Source organism: Heteronotia binoei, chromosome 5 (genome assembly GCF_032191835.1).
Source record: "Heteronotia binoei isolate CCM8104 ecotype False Entrance Well chromosome 5, APGP_CSIRO_Hbin_v1, whole genome shotgun sequence".
Lineage (NCBI taxonomy): Eukaryota > Metazoa > Chordata > Lepidosauria > Squamata > Gekkonidae > Heteronotia > Heteronotia binoei.
Window position 1 is genome coordinate 53,076,308 of NC_083227.1, and position 21,099 is coordinate 53,097,406.

A 21,099-nucleotide genomic window follows, 5' to 3' on the forward strand; every position below is an offset into this window, starting at 1 on the left:
GTTTACATAATCTGTAGCAATAGTCTGAGGTCCTATTAGTCTCCTCTGCTACTAGAATCCTGTAGAAATTATTAATGAATTATTTGAACATGCAGTGCCCTCTGCTGGATGGGAAGATAAAAGCTTATTACAAAAACAGATCCTTTATATGGGGAGAGGGTGATAGTTATCCAACTGAAGCCAACAGTAACACTTCATGCAAAAGGGAATTTATATTCAAGAATAATTTCACATTCCTACCTGTGAAAGGGTGTAGCCTAATACATATGCACAAAGATAGCCTAAACTGAGAAAGCACCTCAAACTAATTAGCATTGAAATTATCGTGGGCATCTGTTACCAAACTGCCATTCTCATTCCTCAGTTCTGCTTAAAGCTGAGTTTGTATATAAGCTTCTTCTACCTGTTAAAGTGACACTTTGGCACCAAGCAAAAATTAAGCAATTTTTGTAAAATGGTTTTACTTTTATTATATTGTGAAATGCTGTCCATGAGGAGACTTCTCGGACTAATAAATTAGTTTTGCAAAGTATTTCTGCTGTTGCATTAAGGGGAAATTATTTTGTTCGCTTTTAGACTAAATGGTTGATCTATAGATCTATGAATCACAACCGCAGCTACTAAGATACCTTAGAGGGAAAAGCCAATGTAATAACCTAATAGTGCAACCCTAAAAAGAGTTACACACTATTCTAAATCTATTGATTTCAGTGGGCTCAGAAGGGACAATTGTGCATAGTATTGCAGTGTAAAGTACTCACTAGCAATGTTCCCTCTAAGCCGTGGAGTCTTTCTTGTGAGCAAAAATTTTACTTTGTGAGCTTATTGGCATTCAAGTTGTGAGCTACTGCATAAATTGGTGTGCTCTGGAGCCATTTTTCCTGAGCTAAAACAAAAATGTGTGAGCTGGAGGCTAAAAAGCTGTGAGCTAGCTCACACTAACTCAGCTTAGAGGGAACACTGCTCACCAGTAATCATGCCATTTAACCAATGGGTTATATGACCTCCTGTTTGCTTCACCCTATATGAATCTCCCTGAATGCTTTATTAATTAAGCAAAGCTATGGCTCTTAAGAGTTTAACCACCTACGGATTTCCAGATCAAGATTTCATAATGAAGCTGTACTAGTAGTTCGGAATGCTACATCATGGGGCATTTGCTAAGAGGAGGGATGCTTGGTAATACTCCCTGGGGCTCTGCTATAAGAGGCAATTAAAAAACAACGGGGGGGGGGGGGCAGAGGTATCCATCTTACTGCAGATAGAATATTGGAACTAGAATACAAATCTTTCATTATGTGGCAGGGAGAACCCAGACACAAGTTCCTTGCTACTCAGCAAATGCACATCAATATGTTTGTCTTCCAAGTATAAAATAAGGAGCCCTTAATAATTAACACTAATGGCCAATAATGTTCTTTGGAAGAGGAGGGCAGGAGGACAAAACTAATTCTGCATACAACATTGACTGCAAATTTTTTAATAAAAGATCAGAATAATAAAAGCTCAGTTCAAGGACTTTATGGAAGTCAAACATTTACAAGCTTTTAAAATACATAAATGGGAGAGAGGGAGACAGAATACTTGCAGTTGCTTTGGGGTTTTTTAATGGATTATACAATAAGGACATTTTCTAAATCTTTTTTAGAAGTATATACGTCAGCACTTCTGAAGATGAAATGTTTTCTTTTGCCATACATATGCAAGTCCAGAAGACCACAGCACATTTACACATAACAAAATAAACAAAATTCATGTGCATTTGAAAAGTCCCACCCTCTACCCCCAACACAGAAGGAGGTGTGTATAGGAAAAATGCATGAAACAGCCCTTGATATGTCACATAACAAGATTATGAATACACAAATATGGTTGATTTCCAGTACAACCTTAAGAACAGTTTCCTGGAAGTAAGCAGGAAACTTAAACAGGAATCTGAGCAGGTCTGCTGAGTATTGCTCTTTTAGTCACTAAGAAGAAAGACAATCAAAAGTCAAGAGAAGTACTCAGAAAATTGGTCTCATACCTATGGTTGCCTCAATTACAAATTCAATTACTCTGAGAGAAATGGGACACAGGTGTCTAACACAGAACTTTGCATGAGGGTATTTCTATGATGCAAATACTGTTGTCATTTTAATGTCTGCCGAAGGCATTGCATGGTTTTTAATTTTTGTAATGTGCCTTGAGTGGACTATAAAAAGGTGGACTATAAAAAGTAAGCAATAAATAAAAACCAAACAAGTCTGCTTTCTAAATGCCAACGTAAAACAGAAGCAACTTTGCATACTTAGGAATATGGCTGAAGTACATGGAAGTAATAATTGTGTGATGCTTGGTTCTCTAAAAAGGTGATTTCCAAAGGAGCATTTCTGCTGGGACGCAGGTGTACCAGTGGCATTTATACCCAGGCTTCCAGAACTACCACACCCCAAATTCTAAACATTTTCTACTTTACAGAAAGGGTGGCTTCTTCAAGTTCCTGCTGGCTTCCAGCTGCCTGCCTGTCTTCCAGTCATGACCTGAATCTATCCTTGAGTCTCTTTTCTCACTAGTATCCCTTTCAGGTAAGTGGAGCTCAGCCAGCAAAGAGATTCAGGAAAGAGGGTGAGCATAGGTACCAGAGATGTAGAGGACCCAAAAAGACTGCCTCTCCCCCACATGTCTCTCACAGAGTGTTGCGTTCAATTGGTCAACATCTTCTGGTTGTCCCTGGCTCCAAGGATGTCCAGCTAGCCTTGATGAAGGTCACAGCTTTTTCTGTCCTGGCCCCAACCTGATGGAACAGGTTGAGATTAGGGCCCTGCGGGATCTGTTACAATTTCACAGGGCTTGCAAGACAGAGCTGTTCCATCAGGCTTTTGGATGAGGCGGTGGACATCCAAATCCATCTCAGCCCCCCCTGATGACAATGATGGCCAAATGGAACTAGCTAAACTGAGCATTGTTGCTGAGCTGAATCCATCCTAATTGTATCTGCTTTGTATTTTAACAAAATATTGTTTTAATTATTTACATTTCTGCTGTTATTTATATTACTTGTAACCCACCCCGAGCCCTTCTCCAGAGAGGATGGGATAAAAATCAAAACAAACAAACAGCTAGTGATGATACAGTGGGGGCAAAGTGGTCTCCTGGTCCAAAGCTGTTCCTATTACTGTTCAGCTCTGCTACCACCACTAATCCCTGTTGTCCACAGAGTTCATCCACCCAAGGGAGCTGGCAGTGGCTTCTACTCCACAGTATGGTGGCAGCATTGTATATACATCTAGAAATCTCTTGAGTCTATCTCAAAATCGGAGTACAACGCTGCGAACCTGTGCAGCACAGTACCAGTCACTGGCACAAGGTTACTGGTATTCACTGGGCAGGGCCAGGTAATTATGTCACTGCCCCAGGTCCTTCAGAAGTCCCAGTCCTGTGGTATACCCATCCCAACTGTACTACATCCCTGCTTTTGGTGTGTGGGAGCTCCTTTGCCAAAGCAGAACCACTTGGAGTGTGGTTATCCAGTATTCTTTTTTGGGTTGCCTATCCTTGCCTTACAGCTTCTTCTTAATTCTAATCAATGATGGGACAGGGACCAAGATATTAAGACAGTGTTGTTGCAGTTGCCAGTAAAAGCCAACAGCTGAGAACAGCCACATCTTTAAATATTGCATAACCAGTCTCCAGAGCAAAACTGCATCCACAACTCATTGGAGATTCACTGGGTCAACAAACATCAGCTAAATTTATGTCAGGCTTTAGGAGAAGAAGTCCTTCATTCAGTGACTCAACAAGACCAGCCAACAAAGCTATTTCCTTGAGCCGCAGATACATCATTCATCCTATGAATATTGATTGATTACGAGGATGCTTAATCACTGAGCTGCAGCTCTATCACCTTGGCTCAGGTGTGGCCTCAGTATTTCATGTTTCCCCAAATTACGTGCCGAAGTCACTGGCAGTGAACATGGCAGGGGTATCTGCTTTTAGCAAGCCAGAATAAAATACGGCTGTTCTTACAGTTGAAATAATCTGACATCTGCTTGATCTACTGGCGTGTAAGAAGCGGCTGGGAGAATGGAGAATCTCATCTCTAGTTAAATCTACCTTGTTTAATGCACAATATAAGGTTCTGCTGTGCCACCTTGTGTTATATCACATCACATCTGATATAAAACACCAATACACAGCAAAGGCTCATAGCGTTCTCACAAGATTAACTTTCTAAACACAGACCGTACTTTAAATAAAAAGGTGAAGAGATACGGAAGAGCCTATTAGCAGAATTTCACAGCTCTAGCGATTACTTTATTGAAACCAGATCATACTGACCACTAAGTACCCGGAATAACAATACAGTTCCTTAATGACTATTCATTTTATTATGGGGTAAACTTCTGTGGACTAGAACTCACTTCATCAGCTGTATCTGATCACACATGAGCTCTAGCTCCTGAAATGCCAGGCCACATTAAAACAAGTAACCTTTACAGGGCTACAAATAACTGCAGTTTATGTTCCAACAGGGCGTTTTAAAATTTTGATGTCAAGTTGCAACCAACTTATGGCAACCCTGTGGGATGTTCAAGACAAGAGATGTCTTGTTTGACTCTACATAGCGACCCTGGACTTCCTTGGTGATCTCTCATCCAGGTAACCAACTGGTGCTGACCCCTGCTTAGCTTCCCCAACTGAGTTAGCCTGCGCTATCCAGGCTAGGGCAACAGGGATCCATCCCAAATTCATAATCAACTACTTTGGCTTTCAATAGTTCTATCAACAGAAAAAGGCTCAGTTTCAACCTCTTTTTTCTTTCTTCTCAAGGATCCGTAGAAAATGTTTTATTCATTTTCCATCAGAAAATCCCCTTCCATTTTTTAGTGATTTTAACTAATAATTGCTGACAGAACAACCCAGCACCTGCATCCCTAAATTCTGCACATGCAGCCTGCACAACAACAGCATTATAGAAATGGAGGAGGAGCATATTTTTCTTTCTACTCTGTGGGCTAAAATTACTTTTCTATCTCAATTGTACTAATCACCTATTCACCTAATTTTCTATAACAACATCCCATCAAACTTCATAGTAACCTTACAAATTTAGGAAATTATCTGAGATCTCTAAAATTAATAATCCCAATTTCAGAGGAGTTGCCATGTTAGCTGTTTGCAACAAAAAAAAAAAGCAGGAATGTAGTGACACCTTTGAGACAAACAAGAGTTTTTATTTCTATGTAATGTTTTGTGACTAGAGTCTAGAGCCTACTTTGTCATAAGCCAGTGATGATACAGTGTTGTTAAATATTGGCAGTATCTAAAAATCCTTTAAATATCTGCAGCTTTTCATTGGGATTGACATGGGTGGGAACACATGTTAGTGCCATGCTTATGAATTCCTTTATACCAACTCAAAATTGGTGGTAATGGTGGGCAAAGACCCCCACCTAGCACAGGACAATCAGCTCCAACAATACTGATTGCCTGCTGAGTAGAAGTGGGATGCTTGGTGCCTGCTTCAGTCATTCTAAATGTCTTCTATTAAGTGCCTATAAAAAAAAAGTAGCTTGGGGGAGTCATTCCAAAACACTGATCAGCTTTTTAATGGTCTTAACATGGAAGCTTCCTGAACAGAATGTTGTCTCATTTTACTGAAGACTGTGTTCTCTGTTGTGCACAAGTAAAAGATAGGCCAAGGAGAACTGAGGTGTTTTGAGGTGAGCCTTCATGAAAATTTGAGATCTGCTGGAAACGCCATACGGTGCAAATGTGAGAGAATGAGGAAGTAAATTCCTATTTCTGAAGAAGACGGGAGTTGTCACATTCTAAACTAGTATGAAGATAGGAAAGAGTGCCAAAAGACAATATGTGTAAGGCAGGCACCAAAGTAACAGAAATAGGATACATATACAGTAATTTAAAGAAACTTTTCACTTCAAGAAAATATTTCTAAGGTGCTTTTTAGGCTTGAGGAAATGAGTTGACTGAAACAAACAATGGTACATGTTCAGACTAATTTGGGGACCTGCTCATTTTCAGGTGGTGCAAATGGAAGTCTGTATTTCCTTGGGTAATGCTTGCTACTTCCAGTATGAAGAAGGCATTTATTAGAGTCTGGACTGTAATTCAAGTCAGCAGAGCTCTTCCCCCCATGCTTGTCCCTGGTCCTAGTAAAGTGCAGGGCACAGGCAGCTGCAGGCAAGGGAGGACAAAAATGTCCTCTATGTCTGTTTGCCCCATCCTTGTACTTCAAGCACTGTTTCTGAAGCACTCAAGGTACAAAGGAGCCTGGGGAAAGTGATTTTCAGGGTATCTCTGACATCCTAATGCCCAGAGAGGGCACTGATGAGAATCATGGGGAACAAGTTAGAACTCAAAACATTTAGAGCTTTAGAACTCTACATTTTTGTCCTGAATTTTTAAAAAGGTTGCTTCTGATTTGCCAGGCTCTTTGGCAATTCAAGCCTAGGCAGTTATCCCATTGCCAGAAACAGAAGTAAGAACTCTGCAAAAACTGTTTCCATGTTCTGGGCTTGAAAGGCAACTTACATTTTCCCTCATATGTATCAAAATCCAGGAATGCCTTTTGGAAGAAGATCCCTTAATTCTTCCTATTAAACTTGAATGGCTGTTACAACGGAAATCACATGGGAAACATGTTGCATTCATCCTTAGAACCTGAATCTTTTCCCTTTTGTCCTGGCAACGTTAAACAGTAACAGACAGTCATGTGTGGCATGTCATAAATTCCCTTCTTCCTCACAAACACTATGCAGAACAGATAAGCTTTTCAAAGATTTCAGGTTTTCACGGCTGGTAACATCATTAGGGTTTGTAGAATCTTTCGGGCTCGAGTGCCGTGTTCTACTGGAGAAAGTTTTCCTTCCAGACGTTTCGTTCTCAGCTGCGGAGAACATCCTCAGTGGCGTTGCAGCCAGAGCAGGCGCTCAGACCTTCTTGGCTGCTGCACGGCACCTGAGCCCGAAAGATTCTACAAACCCTAAAGATAAGCTTTTCTTTGGTAGAGGTCAACCTGCCAGTATATACTTAAAACCAGAGTTTCCAGTGATTCCAAGAGAGGACTAAAACTTTTGTTTGTGTGTTTTTCCACTCTAGGAACTGCTGGAATTTCTATGACTTTTCCAGATGAGTTTCTGGCGATTCCTAGAGAGTATGATATCACCTCTGTGTTTTCCCAGAAGTGACATCATACTGCAGGCTCAATGGTTATTTTTAAAGGATTCTTCTCCTGCTGCTGCTTGGAGTGATGCCAGGAAACAGGAGCTGAGGATGAGGGATCCCTCACCCCCACTGGGGGTTGGCAACCCTGGTCATAGCCCAATATCAAGCCAAATAAGACAATGTTGTGGGTTAGGCAGAGGAATACAGCATTCTTCCTTCAGATTAGTTTGCTACACTTTATGCTGTCTTTTGACCCAGGTTGTATTCAGTCAAAGCCATGTTATGTTATTAGCTCCAATCAGCTCTGGAGAAACGAGGACCGGGAAATGCCAATATACTGATGTATGTGTTTATACTTGCACTCACTTCAACTGTGCTCCCTGCTGTATGCAGTTTGTGTTTGTATTTTTTGCATGTTTTTACAGAATTGTATAAATAGATTAAATGCCATTTTAATGTTTTAGATTTGGATGTTTCCTGCCTTATGGACCCTATTTGTGTGGAGAATGTGGCATAGAGATGTTTGAATAAATAAATTTGAGCCAGTTTGATATCACTTGCAAATATTCTTCTAGCTGAAGTGTGAAAGCACCATAAGCAACTCTCACTGAGAAAAAAAAATAATGTAAACAATATTAAGCTGAAAGGTAGGCAAATGCTGAAGAAAGTACCAGTCATTTCATGGTAGCCTGTTAACTTACAAGAGAAAGTTTTTAATTAGGGTCCAGAAAGTTTTAAATATTGATCTTTACTTTTAGATGCCTCTGAGCAAATCACTAATCAACAGAACAAGCTGCAAAGCCACTGTCTCTGTGATCCCATCAATGCCATCCATACCTTTCCAAACTCTTCATTTTGGAAAACTGCTCCACAAATACAGGGCCCATGAAGTTCTGTTTTCAAGGAGCTTCCTGTGCTTCTCGCGATACATGGATCAGGTCTGATTCTACACTAAGTTTAAAACACCAAATAATGCAGGTGTGTAGGGTTCTATTTTGTAGCACAAACTGCTTTGTGCTGATCCCCCCCCCCCCCCAAATAAGATCTCTCCTTTATTTGCCAGCTCCATGTCCCTTAACCTAGCACCAGCTGTAAGATTCTGTTGGCACAAGCGATGCAATTATTGCAAGTCAGAGTTCCAGCTGAAGATACGTTATGGTAAATATTTCACAGGCATCATTGCAAATAATATGCCAGTAGCTGGGGGCTGGCATAGAATTTCACATACATTCACTCCTCTTTTTTTGGCCTGCCTGATTAGTAACCACTACTGACAAATCCTTTGAACCACTCCAAACAGCAGCCTTTGTGCCATGGCGAAGGATGCTGCTGAAGCAAATGGCATGTTAATAAAACAAATGCCTGACAGCAAGACTTCTCTCCAGCACTCTCTCTGGCGGACACCAGAGGGAGAAGGAGAGGCAGGCAACCGCCAGAGCCACTCCGTCAGCAGATGCACAAAGTTTATGAATGTACTTTGAGAGACAAAACACATTTCTGGAAGCAGGGTAGATGCTATAATCTGGGATCTAAAATCTGAAATGGAACAGGTGCTCCCACCATACTTCAACAGTAAGGTGAGTATTTATAAGGAAACCTCCACAATGTTCATGTGGGCAGTCTTGGGAAAAACATTTCCCATGCAGTCAAATAAGAAATGTCCGTCTCTTCAAACAAGATGGAAAGCAAGGGCAGGGAGGGGTCATTACTGCTGTGGTTATGAGACACGCCACCACAGCCTTCAAAACTTTACTGTGCAGACCAGTTTTGAAAGTGGCTATGGCAAGGGTACACGGACACTGTACAAGCAGGCATGAGATTACCAATGGCAGAAGCCCTGAAGACATGCACAAACTATCTTGCAGACCACAAAGTTAAGTCACCCTATCGGGATAGAAAAAGCAAGGCAGAAAAATGAGATCCTCAAAAAGACAGGAAAGCAAGAAAGCCAGCAAATGTGATTGAGGGAAAAGAAGGGGTCTGTGAAAAGATTCTATGAGATTCCCAAAAGGGGGGCTGTAAGTAGCTGAGTGCAAAAAGATCCTTTAACATCAGCCATATCCATTCAAACTACTCAGGGAAGGAATTCTGACTGCCCTTTAAAGTATGGGTCCCCAATGCTGTGCTTGTGGTGCCATGGCACCTGCTGACATCTTTCTTGGCACCTGCCAAGTTGTTTAGAAAGTGGGTAGGGCTAGGTTGGGCCATTTCCAGCAGAGCTTCTGATTGGCTGAGCAGATTAAAAGGTATCCTGTTAAACAGAGCTTCTGCCTAAAATGCAGTTATTAGTAAGAGTTGTATATAACCTTGATTCTTGACATTTTGCGACAGCCATTTTGTGATTTTGCCCACCATCCTTTGTCAGACTTCCACAGGTGCCCATGGGCACAAAAAGGTCGGGGACCCCTGCTTTAAAGGAAAATTGTCTAGCAAGTGACTAATGATTTCTCATTATCTTTAGCCAGATTTCTCACTATCTTTAGATTTTATATATTTTAAATTGGTCTTTTACTGTTTTTACTGTTGATTGTTTTTATGATGTAACCCGCCTTGAGCCTGTCCTAAAATAAACAAATAAATAATAAAGAGCATGCATGTTTGAGAACATGACAGCTGATTCCGAGAATACACAGCTTCCCTTAACTGCCTCAGTTCAGGGAAAGCTATATGGAGCCCAGCAGTCAGCGGCCCCTCCCTCACCCATCAAGGTACTGGGGTCATACATTAAATGGAAAAAAGTAATTAGAACCCAAATGTCAAAGTAACTGCAGTGTGCAAGCAGAAAGTTAAGCATGGGGACTGAAGCAAGGTCACAGCAATTCCTTGCTGTGAATCTGCAATAAAATGATCAATTGAAATGGTTCCAATGATAAAATAAAAATGAAACTCATTAATAAAAAAGTAGCTGACTGACCATTTCAGCTTCTCATTAGTACCAGATATTTCTAGTTCCTGATTGGATTGCCTCATCATATTCATGATCCATAACAAGGAAGTCCAAATGTCAACTATGCTTCTAATAAATGCATCAATTTCTGCACATTTGTTAGGTTATTTCTGGGAAGATTAATACTCTATTCTATTTTGTTTTCCTAATATGCTGGTAAAAATGGCTAAAATCAAACTCAAGGCTTAAAGTACACTATGAAACAAATCTTGGCAGTGGACTTGTAAACCATTCTTCTTTCATCAATTAAAATACTTCTTTGCATGTGCTAAATTGTGATGCTTATGAAATCCTTCCCTGCCAGATTTCTCACTATGTTTAGGGAGTTTCATATTAATGGAAACTTTTACTGGATCAAAACTCAAAATGCAAGACTCTGGGATTCTTCCAGAGTTGTATTCTAGAGACCTAAACAACAAAAGGAATACATTTTTTAAAAAATACTCCAATGAAACTGTTTACTTCTGACGTTTGTTGTTGTTTTTACGTTGCAGAAAAGGGCTGTTGAATTATCAGCTTTCCAGAACACTTTTTTTGCTAAAAAACAGAGAAGAACCCAAAGCATGAGGAAACCATTGTTGAACTAATGGGAATCAGGTCATCACTAAATCTCCTTCATCCCTACTGCCACTTTCATTTTTGATTGTTGTCAGGGTTGAATTAGCAGGAGCTCCTTTGTGTATTAGATCATACACCCCTGATGTAGCCAGTCCTCCAAGAGCTTACAAAAAGGAGCTTTGTAAGCTCTTGGAAGATTGGCTACATCAGGGGTGTGTGGCCTAATATGCAAAGGAGCTCCTGCTAGAATTCCACCCCTAGTTGTTGTCATTTTTGCTACTTGAAGAGCAAATGGCTGTCATTTTCCAGGCATGTAGTTGCTATATGTATTTAAGGTTCTTTGTAAGTCAATTGTGTTGTCCAGCAATAAAAACAAAGTAAAACACTTCAAACCTACCTCCTCGCTGCACGAGCAGTGTCACCTCACTTCCTTTAGGACATTCAATCAGCATATCCACAACTTGGTTGTGAGTAAGATTCTGCACATTCTTCTTATTGACTTCGACTATAAGATCTCCTTCTTTTAGGCCTCGGCACCTTGGGCTGTCAACAATTTGCTTCACTCTCTGTCCCCCACCCCCAGGACTGTCTGCTATAGTAAAACCAAAGCCCATGGGCCCTTTAATTATATGTACAGTTATGAGTTCAGGTTGCGTTGCTATAGAAGAAGCCAAAGAGACGGTGTCGTTAGGGTAGCCATGGGATCCATTTGAAGAAATCTCAGCAGGACTGCTAGGTCTTGGCTCCTTCATCCCATTTACTTTCCCCGTTTTACTACCGTGGCTTGCTGGAGAGTCGTAATTTTCCTGCCCATTCACAATGATTGGTTCTTTATCCAAAATGGCCACAGATGTCACCAGGCTTGTGTTAGGATCATCTGGATCAAAAGGCAGAGGATAGCCTCGGCACAGTTCTAGGTCCACACTGGCACCAATGGGAATTGACTGGAAGATTTTCACAACTTGAGCATGTGTGTGGCCCAACACACATGTGTCATTCACACTGACAATAACGTCACCTATGGAAGACATTGTTATTAAAAAGTAAGTGAAATTACACATTCAATATTGTTGTTTTAGCATCTCTCAGCATATTCAGAAACATTATCAAATATCTATAGTAAGCCTTCTATGAAAGAACTCCATTAATCTGCTATTGCCATTCAGCAAATTACAGAACAACTATACCCACTCAATTGATACGTACATACAGGGCTTTTTTTGAGCAGGAACTCACAGGAATGCAGTTCCAGCTGGCTTGGTGTCAGGGGGTGTGGCCTGATATGCAAATTAGTTCCTGCTGGCCTTTTTCTACAAAAAAGCCCTGAGTAAACATATATTTTAAAAGTGATGATCTAATGCAGGGGTGGCCAACGGTAGCTCTCCAGATGTTTTTTGCCTACAACTCCCATCAACCCCAGCCACTGGCCATGCTGGCTGGGCCTGATGGGAGTTGTAGGCAAAAAACATCTGGAGAGCTACCGTTGGCCTCCCCTGATCTAATAAATTTCCATAGATGTTCCATATTGATATCCTGTGGAATTTTTTTGAATGTTTAACCAAAAACACCCACCACTTCTTCCATATCACAACATACATATGGAACTCCAGCTTTTGCTTTGTGTGACTGTCAGCAAAGAAGATATTACACATGCATGGCAGATAATAAGTGACCAACTTAGTTATTCAGCATATGGAATGGCTGATAAGCTCCTTGGGATGGGGGGAAGATGGGAACTAGTTCTTAAATAACTGGTTAGACTTCAGTAGACTGCAATGGACTTGTTTGGGATTCCACAATACTGATTGTTCAGTATGTTCAGAAATTGTTCAGTATGTTTTATTCTTTTAGATACTAATCCTAGTTGTTTTAAGGATGTTTCTCTTAAAGATTCATAGCTTTGGCTACAACAACATAATCAATTTGTATGTGTATGTATGTGTGTGTGTGTGTGTGTATATGCTGCTATATACACATACAAATTGCTTATGTTGTTGTAGCCAAAGCTATGAATCTTTAAGAGAAGCATCCTTAAAACAACTAGGATTAGTATCTAAAAGAATAAAACATACTGAATAAAACATATATATATATATATAAACAAAAATATAGAAATATTGGCTATAAAGTACTTTTCTTGCTGATTACTGCTAATAATGGCCACTCAGACAAGCAGCTACACAGTACAATACAGAAAATCACAGATCACAAGTACATTTTGAACTATGTCACACTTCACCCCTTCAAGGACAAAAAAAATATGCTGGGCTCAGGATGTGCTTGGAGGGTATTATAAAGTAGATCTGGGCTTGGTGAGTGCCCAGATGGGAGTCCTCAAATGTATGCTACCGTCTATTCCTTAATGAAAGAAAGGTGGAATTATGAAGTGTGTATGTATATATATGATTAATATATACGTTTAAAATTTCATACATTTTTTATCCTACTGTTCCTTCAGGACCCTGTATATAGGCATCCTTTCCTCAGCTTTAGAACAACAGTGTGAAGCAGGTTAGGATGAGCGCATGAGCCTGGCCCAAGATCACCCAGCGAGCTGTTAGGCAGTAGTAGGATTTGAACCCAGGCACCACAAATCCACATTTGACACTCTAATGACTACACCACAACAATGTAATTAATACAGAAAAGGCCTATACAGTGAATAGCTGCTAGTGAGATTGCTGAAATATGTAATTCCAGATTTATTATACAAACCTTGGCAACTCTTCTTACCAGGCTGCTTCTAGTTGTGGCGGTACTGGCAGAGAGTAAAATTGTCTTTCTTTTTTACTCCCTTCTTTGGACCTGGAATGCTGCTATGCTTAAACAGTGTCAGAAGCATTAGGAGCCCTCAGGAACAAATTTCCCAGAGCATTTGACTTCTCTATTAAGCATGTCAGGCATTCTGGGATGCTGCCATAGAAGCATTTGTCCAAGGCACCAAGGAAAGAGAGAGTGAACAAGTTACCCTTCCTGCAGCCACCAAAGCACTAGCAGCTGCCAGACAAGGGGGCACTGAGAGGTCAGAGAGGTCCCTTGTCGATTACAAGTGAATTTAGAACAGGGGGAGACATCCTGTGTTGGCAGAACATTCTCCAAAGTCACACATAAGGGCCAGAATAATTCCAAATGAAGCTGGGTGGAATTCACTTATCTATGTCTTACGGAAAATTCTTAAATCAAATTAAATCCTAAATGTCCTATGAATCTCACTAGACCCTTCTCTGTCCTACAGTTTACTAGTTCCTTAAGATCTAAATGAGTGGTCTTGCTCAACACCTTGTCCAAGAGAGCAGACTGGTTGAGCTGATTAACTGCAAGATCCTTTTTTAGATGCTACAAAACCACAGAATTTGCGCAGAACCCATAGTGTCACTGCACAACATTGGTGATGCGATATCATCACTTTCAAGTGCTGTCATCTCATCAGAGATGTCACAAGATGACATCCCTATTTGGGAGTGGGGTTTCCCCTGCTGGTCATCTGGGGACCAGTGGATTGGAGCCCCAAAGACCAAGGAATCCCCTAGCTTGACTAGGGGTCTGGCAACCCTATTTTTACTTAGGTGAGCTTTCAGTGGACTTTTAATATTTGTTTGCATTTCTATATATTTGTTTTATTGATCATTAGTTTGCTTATTTCATTAATCTTCATAACCAGCATTGAGCCTGCACTGGGCACTGAACAGGTAGAAATGTGAGAAAAACTGAATCAAACTGTGCAGTCACATTCTGTATTAGGCAACTCAGCAGAACAGTGATAGTGAGAAAAGGAAAAAAGGATGCACAAAGCTTGTTTGATGGTGAGTCAGCAGCACTCAGAGCAACAGGTTTGCTCAAAAGCAATGGCAGATTTTTACTCTGCAAGTAGTGGTATAATGTGGGTCTCTGGCACACTGCAGAATTTCTTAAAATTTCCCTCTCTGCCCACCCTTTACACACTGAATTTGCAAGTTTTTACATCATGTGAGTAGCTTTAACATTCCTGCATCTAAGACAAACGCACAGGAATTTATAAGCTGAGGAAATCTGTTAAACCCTTCCCAGATAACATTTTTTAGGCCCTAGACCAGGAGTCCCCAGTGCACCACAGCACTCATGAACATCCTGCTTGATTTCCAAGTGCTTTCAGAGAAGGTGGGCAGAGCTAGGTGCGGCTTTTGCCCAGCAGAGCAAAAGCTTCTGATTGGCTGTGCAGATAGAAAGGCATACTATCAAGCAGGGCTTTTTTTGTAGCAGGAACTCCTTTGCATATTAGGCCACATATCCCTAATGTAGCCAATCCTCCGAGAGTTTACAGGGCCTCTTAGTAAGCTCCAGGAGGAGTGGCTACATCAGGGGTGTGTGGCCTAATATGCAAAGGAGTTCCTGCTACATAAAAAGCCCTGCTATTAAATAAAGCTTCTACCTGAAATGTTAAGAAATCTTAGATTTACATATTGACTTGCTCCCTTACACTTTGTTGGTGGCTTCACCTCCTGCAACATTTTGTGATTGTGACTTCTGACCCTATATCAGAATTTCAGAGATACCCACAAGCTCAACCAAGTTGGGTACCCCTGCCCTCGAGCAAAGCAAATGTAAAAAACAATCTTATCCAAACTGTTAATTGTTCAATCTTTTGTATTATTTTGATACCCTCGTCAGATTTCCAGATTACAAACAAAACAAACCCTTTAAGTTATGCTCCAGAGCTTGTAAGTCTATATCAGGGTTCTTGTACTGCACTGAATGTCTCACCATGAACCTGGAGGGGGGGGGGGGCTCATTTAGCTTTGTGGAGTGAACCACAAACAGGGAGCTCCTGCATATATAGAATTAGATCCTTTTAGACTGAGGATAGAGCTGCAATTTGAAAAAGCTCATTCAGCACCAGCTATTTCCTAACCTGCTGTGTGGGGCATGACAGAAAGAAGGCTAAATGTAGGCTTGCTTCTCTCTCACATATGCAGATGAAGTCCAGTTTGCCCTAAGGTCTCTCTGGTATAAAAAGCTAAAACAATAGCATTGTTTGGGATTCCCTTCTCCTCAAGTCCCTGCTCCTTGTGAGGCAGATCCCACAAGTGAGGTGGATGGATGTTGCAGTGTTTGAGGAGACAGGAAAAATGGCCTCTGTGGAGGCAACACCCTCCAGACTGTCCACTCAGCTGACTGACTCTGCTCACTACAGCAGCACAGACATTATTGGACCCACCAAAATAAATGAGTGTTGGGCCAGCTGCCATCCACCTACCCATTTCCAATGGGTATGTTATTTCAGCCATCACTGAGCAGGACAAAAGAGAAAGAGTGCCACTGCAGGGCCTGCATGGAGCTAATTAAATTTCAGTCAGGCTGGTCCAAGGAGGACTCCCTTTCATTTTCAGCCTGCTGATCCAGAGAGAGAGTGGGGGGAGCTCTGAACAAAGCTAAACAACATATAGCCACCTTAACCTTTGTAATGAAGAAAGGCAGCTAAATAAATGTTTAAAATAAAATAAAGAAATACACATGTTCAGGGCACCCTCTAGTGCTTACTTCAAGTAGGCACAGTCACTCAGTGGACCAGATGGGCTCCAAGACTCTTGCATGATTAACATTACACAAGGGAAACAGAGTAGCCATTTTGTCCCCAGAACGATCAAGTTACCTGTTTCCATTTTGCCATCCAGAGCAGCAGGGCCATCGAGAACCAAACTCTTTATCTGAAGAAATTCATCTGGTTCGTCCCCTCCAACAACTGTGAAACCAAACCCCCTGCTGCTTTTCCTCAGTTTGGTGTGAATGAACTTCCCTTTCAGCTCAGAAGGGTTTCGTGTGAAAAATGGTTTTCCTGCTGAGGAAGTTTCAAAAACTCATAAATATACCAAGAAAAAAAAGAGAAAAAAAACTTATTTTCCCCCTTTCCCCTCTTTTATTTGCAGTACAATGAACCGAAGTCTAAAAATAAGGAAATCTCAAAACTTCGTATTATTTCCTTTTGCAAGCAGGTAGAAGACTCCAGTGAAGCTGAAAAGATGGAGAAGGCATCACAAACAGCAAGCTGAATTAAAAAGAACCACCATAACCATCATTCTTAGACTGCAACCCCTACTGTGAGACTACAACAGATTTTGATGTAGAAGGGAGATATGAAGACTACTGGCATGTCTAACCTAACTACGATGTGTTCATTTGCTTCAGAAATGTTCTCCTTAAATATAACTACTTCTAGTCATCTTTATGGTGTATCCCCAAAGTGTCCTGCCAACCGATGTTAAACTTTAATGTCCACTCAACCACATATGGCATCTATTGTTTGGAAATAAGGTAAGATGCACACTTGAATTTAATGTACAGGATGTCAAAGTAAACAGATATCATTATATTACCATTGACCTCAGCAATAATAGATGGAACAAGTGAAGACCCCTGAGATATTCACAGGAAAATATTGTCACTAGGGATGGGCACAAACCAAGAAATGAACCACAGTTCGAGCACAAATCGGGCTGGTTCATGGTTCATTTTGAACTGGTTCATTTGGTCACACCATGCCCAAATTGGAAAATGAACTGCCATTTTTCCTTGGTGGGTTGTTTGGTTCATTTTTGTGGTTCATTTTCCCAGACAGTCTGATTCAATCAATTCCTAAGCAATGCTGGGGGTGGACTTCTGCGAGCCCTAGAAACACTCATAGCAGTTGTCCATCACTTGATTGGCAGCTCTGGGAGCCAACCACAGATCTCCTATTAGCAAATTGTGTATATATAGCAAATACACACAAACACCATACCCTGACTCCGCTGTTTCACTTTGCAGCAGGAAGAGGATTGAGATAGTTGACTAAGACTTGTTACTTGCGGCTGCTGCATTTAGCTTTGAATTGAATCCTTTCTGCAGTGGGAAAATGTTAAAACACCTCTCCTGGCTGGGAAGGTGGTTGTCTGTGGTTTCAGGCATGTGAGTCACTGGGGCTAGCTCTTTTATCATTTTTGTTGCCTTTATTTTTATTTCTCAAAAAACTTTACTTTTATTTATTTAAATAAAAAACAAAAAACTCTGAACCACTACTAAAAGCCTCACTCTGCTTCTGCTGGGGGGGGCGGGGAGCAAGCTTGGTGTAGTGGTTAAATGTCTCTTAACAGTCTCTTAACTGGGAGAACAGGGTTTGATTACCCACTCCTCTTGCTTGCAGCTGCTGGAATGGCCTTGGGTCAGCCATAGCTTTTACAGAGATGTCCTTGAAAGGGCAGCTTCTGTGAGAGCTCTCAGCCCCACCTACCTCACAGGGTGTTTGTTGTGGGGGAGAAAGATAAAGGAGATCATGAGCTGCTCTGAGACTTTGAGATTCAGAGTGAAGGGTGGGATACAAATCCAATATAATCTTCTTCTTGTTTTGCAGGGGTTGCCTAGTTTGTTTATTTTATTTAAAAAACAACTTGGTCTGGAGCCACTAGCTTCTCTGTGCCACTGTCTGGTCTTTACTCATTGTTTCTTTCTAGCCTTGTTTTAAAAAAAAAAAAAAGTCAGCATGCTCAGGACTGAGTTATTAGCATTTATTTTTACTGGGGTTGCCTAGTTTATTATATCTTTTATTTGCACCACAAACCAACTTGGATACTTTCAACATGCAGTGCGAGTGTTCAACACACTCCCCACCTTTGCACTCTGGACCCTAGGCTCTTCCCCACAAAATCTGCTCACGACCTGGAGGGCACATGAAGGGGAATTCCAGGGAGGTCATTTGCAATTTCGATGCCTCTAGCTTGCATGAGGACAGCTCAACATGCTCCTAAAAAAGCACTTGGCACCTGCTTTGCGGGGTGGGGGGGGGCAGCTGTAACTCAGCCCCTTGAAATCCAATTCGCACCAAACTTGGTGATCACGTAGAGTCAGCTGAAGACTTGCTGTGAGTCAGCATCTCTATCCCACCTCCTGAAACAAACAAACCATGAACCCAAGCAAATTACCATTACCCTGGTTCATGCCTATCCTTAGTTGTCAGTGGTCCCTGCTTTGCTTTCTGGCTTCTGATACTGCCCCCAACTGCCTTCTCTACCCTTTCCTCTCACTGTCATCTGCTCCTCTCCTATCTTTACCTCCCATATCCTACTTCTCCCCTCTTAACCCCAACACTAGGCCCTCCCCCGCCCTGACTTTCCCCTGCCCCCTCTTTCCTCAGTCTGATCTCCCAATCAACCACAGTATGCCTGCTGCAGCAGCTTCCCATCCCATTTCTCAAGTGGTGGTGGTGGCGGGGTAGCAGTGGCTCTCTCCTGCCTGCTAGGGTCATATGATGGGAGACCAGCAGCGGCTCCATCTCCTGCCCTGCTCGTGCTGCTTTGCCCTCCCATCCACCTATCCCCTGACACTTTGGCCACCCACTCCCTCTTCTCCTTCCCACTGTAGCACTACTGCCTCTGCCACTGAGAAGCAGTTCCAACAGAGGTGCATTATTTGCACATGCAAAGATAACACCCATGTATCTGGGTGATTTTTCCCTCCCTCTGTTCCATTTTCTGCCTTGTTTTTAGATTTTTCTGCAAACTGGGGAAGGGGGCGATTCCTCAAAGTTTGGTGAAAAATCTCCCTAACCTCAGTCTGAACATTTAGGTATCTGCAGAGAGGTCTCTGTTGAGTGTTAGATATATTGAAAAGCCCTAGCTGCTAATTATTTGCCACTAGACAGTTATAATGTTTGTGGCTGACGAATTATGCAATGAGTACAGCCTTCTACAAGGGTGAATTCAGTGTTTACAAAGCATGGCATTTGCAAGCACAAACCAGGTGATCAGCCTGCATAAGATACTCTCACAGGAGACTTCAAACATCTACAGCTTTAAGTGATGCTAAATGTTTGAGCCTGGACAGAGTTTTGGGTTCGTCTTAAGTGTGAAAAGTTGCTAAGTAAGATGAACATGCCTTCGGGAATTTTACAGTTAAATTCATTACTAATTTGAACATTTATCTTCCTGCATCCTAATAATACAAAGAAGATTTCAAAACAATCAACTCAAACTAGACTAAGCAAAGGATTTAATATACTCAAATAGAGCTCTCTAGTGTGTTACCTTCATAATGCCTTATAATGTCTAAAATCTAGTTGGTTTAATTTACCTTCCCATTTTCATTCAGCATAAATACTCACAAATTAGGCTACAGTTCATACTGTAATTTTTATAATGTACTGAAGTCAACACATTGTGACATTTTAGTGGATTGGCACATGCTTAACCAACCTTATAAATAATTCAACACATGCCAATTATATTTAAAAGGCAGAGGTTAAAAAAAAACTTTATGGAAAACTTTAGACATGAATATACACACACATAAAAAACGTTAAGTCAATCTTGCATGAATCAGAGGACATTAAAATATACTGTAGTGCAGTGTGTGTAATATAAAGATAAATATGCTACTTGGTGTATGACTTGCATAACGGTGCCATGTTTATAACAGAACTGGAAAGGTACCCCAAAATAATAAAGCTGAAAACTTGGCAATTTTCATTTGTCATATGCATTTTAACCACAAAGGTCTTTCTCTGCAGGTAAAAGATGAACACTTTCAACGCTTTTAGGTAGAAATAAACTGGACCAGGCTTTTCTTCCAATAAAAATTTAAAAGCACTGTCATGAACGTGAGTATGCGAGCATTACACCTAGTGACAAACCCATACACATATTAATTGTTGTCTGTGATTATATTTAGACTGGTGTATATTAGTGGTGCAATTGTAACAGATACAATTTTTTTCAGACAGCTTATTATCCTAATGTTTTATACATATCCGATTATTTGACAGGGAGAATTAGCCCTTTTTTGTTGGGGTCAATAGGTTCCCAAATCATGACTCAAAATCTCCCTCCAAAAAGCAAGTTAATAGAAGTTGGTTTTCCTAAGAGCCTCAAGGTAGCATTCTCTTGCTTGGCTGCTCACACACATAGATAACCCTACCAAGAGTGAAAGATGCGCCTCCAAGATGTAAACTCACTCTGAGGGTGCATGCACAAGGCAGGAGCTGAGGTCACATGAACACATGCAGTTGCCTTGTGCTGAGTTGGTCTACCAAGGTCAGCATTCTCTGCTGTGACCGGCAGTGGTCCCCAGACTGAAAGGAAGAAGTCTTTTACATCATCCGCTACATGGTCCCTTTTAACTGGAGATGCCAAGGATTGAACCTGGGATCTTCTGCACATTCCAAGTAGATGTTTTAGCACTTCCACAGGGATCTGAGTGCTGATGACTTTGTTTCCTTGTTGGGTCAGGGGGGTGGGGATGGAATTGCAGCGGCATAACATTGAGGATTTCAATTATTCAATGTGGGGCATTTAAGTTGCTAGTCCTTAGCTACAATCCTTAACTCTGCTGGAAGAAAGTACTTTTTTGAGAATAAAGTTTGTTTTCCCCCTGCAGCGAAATATTATCTTGCAATGGATTACCTTTGATGGGCCGTTGGC

General features: G+C 41.2%; 1 protein-coding gene across 32 annotated transcripts in view; it reads right to left on the bottom strand.

Moving 5' to 3' along the window:
• MAGI1 (membrane associated guanylate kinase, WW and PDZ domain containing 1) overlaps positions 1–21,099 on the bottom strand; it is a 736,174-nt gene that overhangs the window by 85,824 nt on the left and 629,251 nt on the right. For 22 of the 32 annotated variants that reach the window (XM_060239488.1, XM_060239490.1, XM_060239489.1 and 19 more), the window contains 2 exons: positions 16,305–16,490; positions 11,073–11,693 (listed from right to left, as the gene is read on the bottom strand). In XM_060239488.1, coding sequence (XP_060095471.1) covers positions 11,073–11,693; positions 16,305–16,490 — 807 coding nt within the window. The remainder of the gene's footprint in view (positions 1–11,072; positions 11,694–16,304; positions 16,491–21,099) is intronic. The other 10 variants (XM_060239486.1, XM_060239487.1, XM_060239485.1 and 7 more) reach the window with 1 other exon arrangement.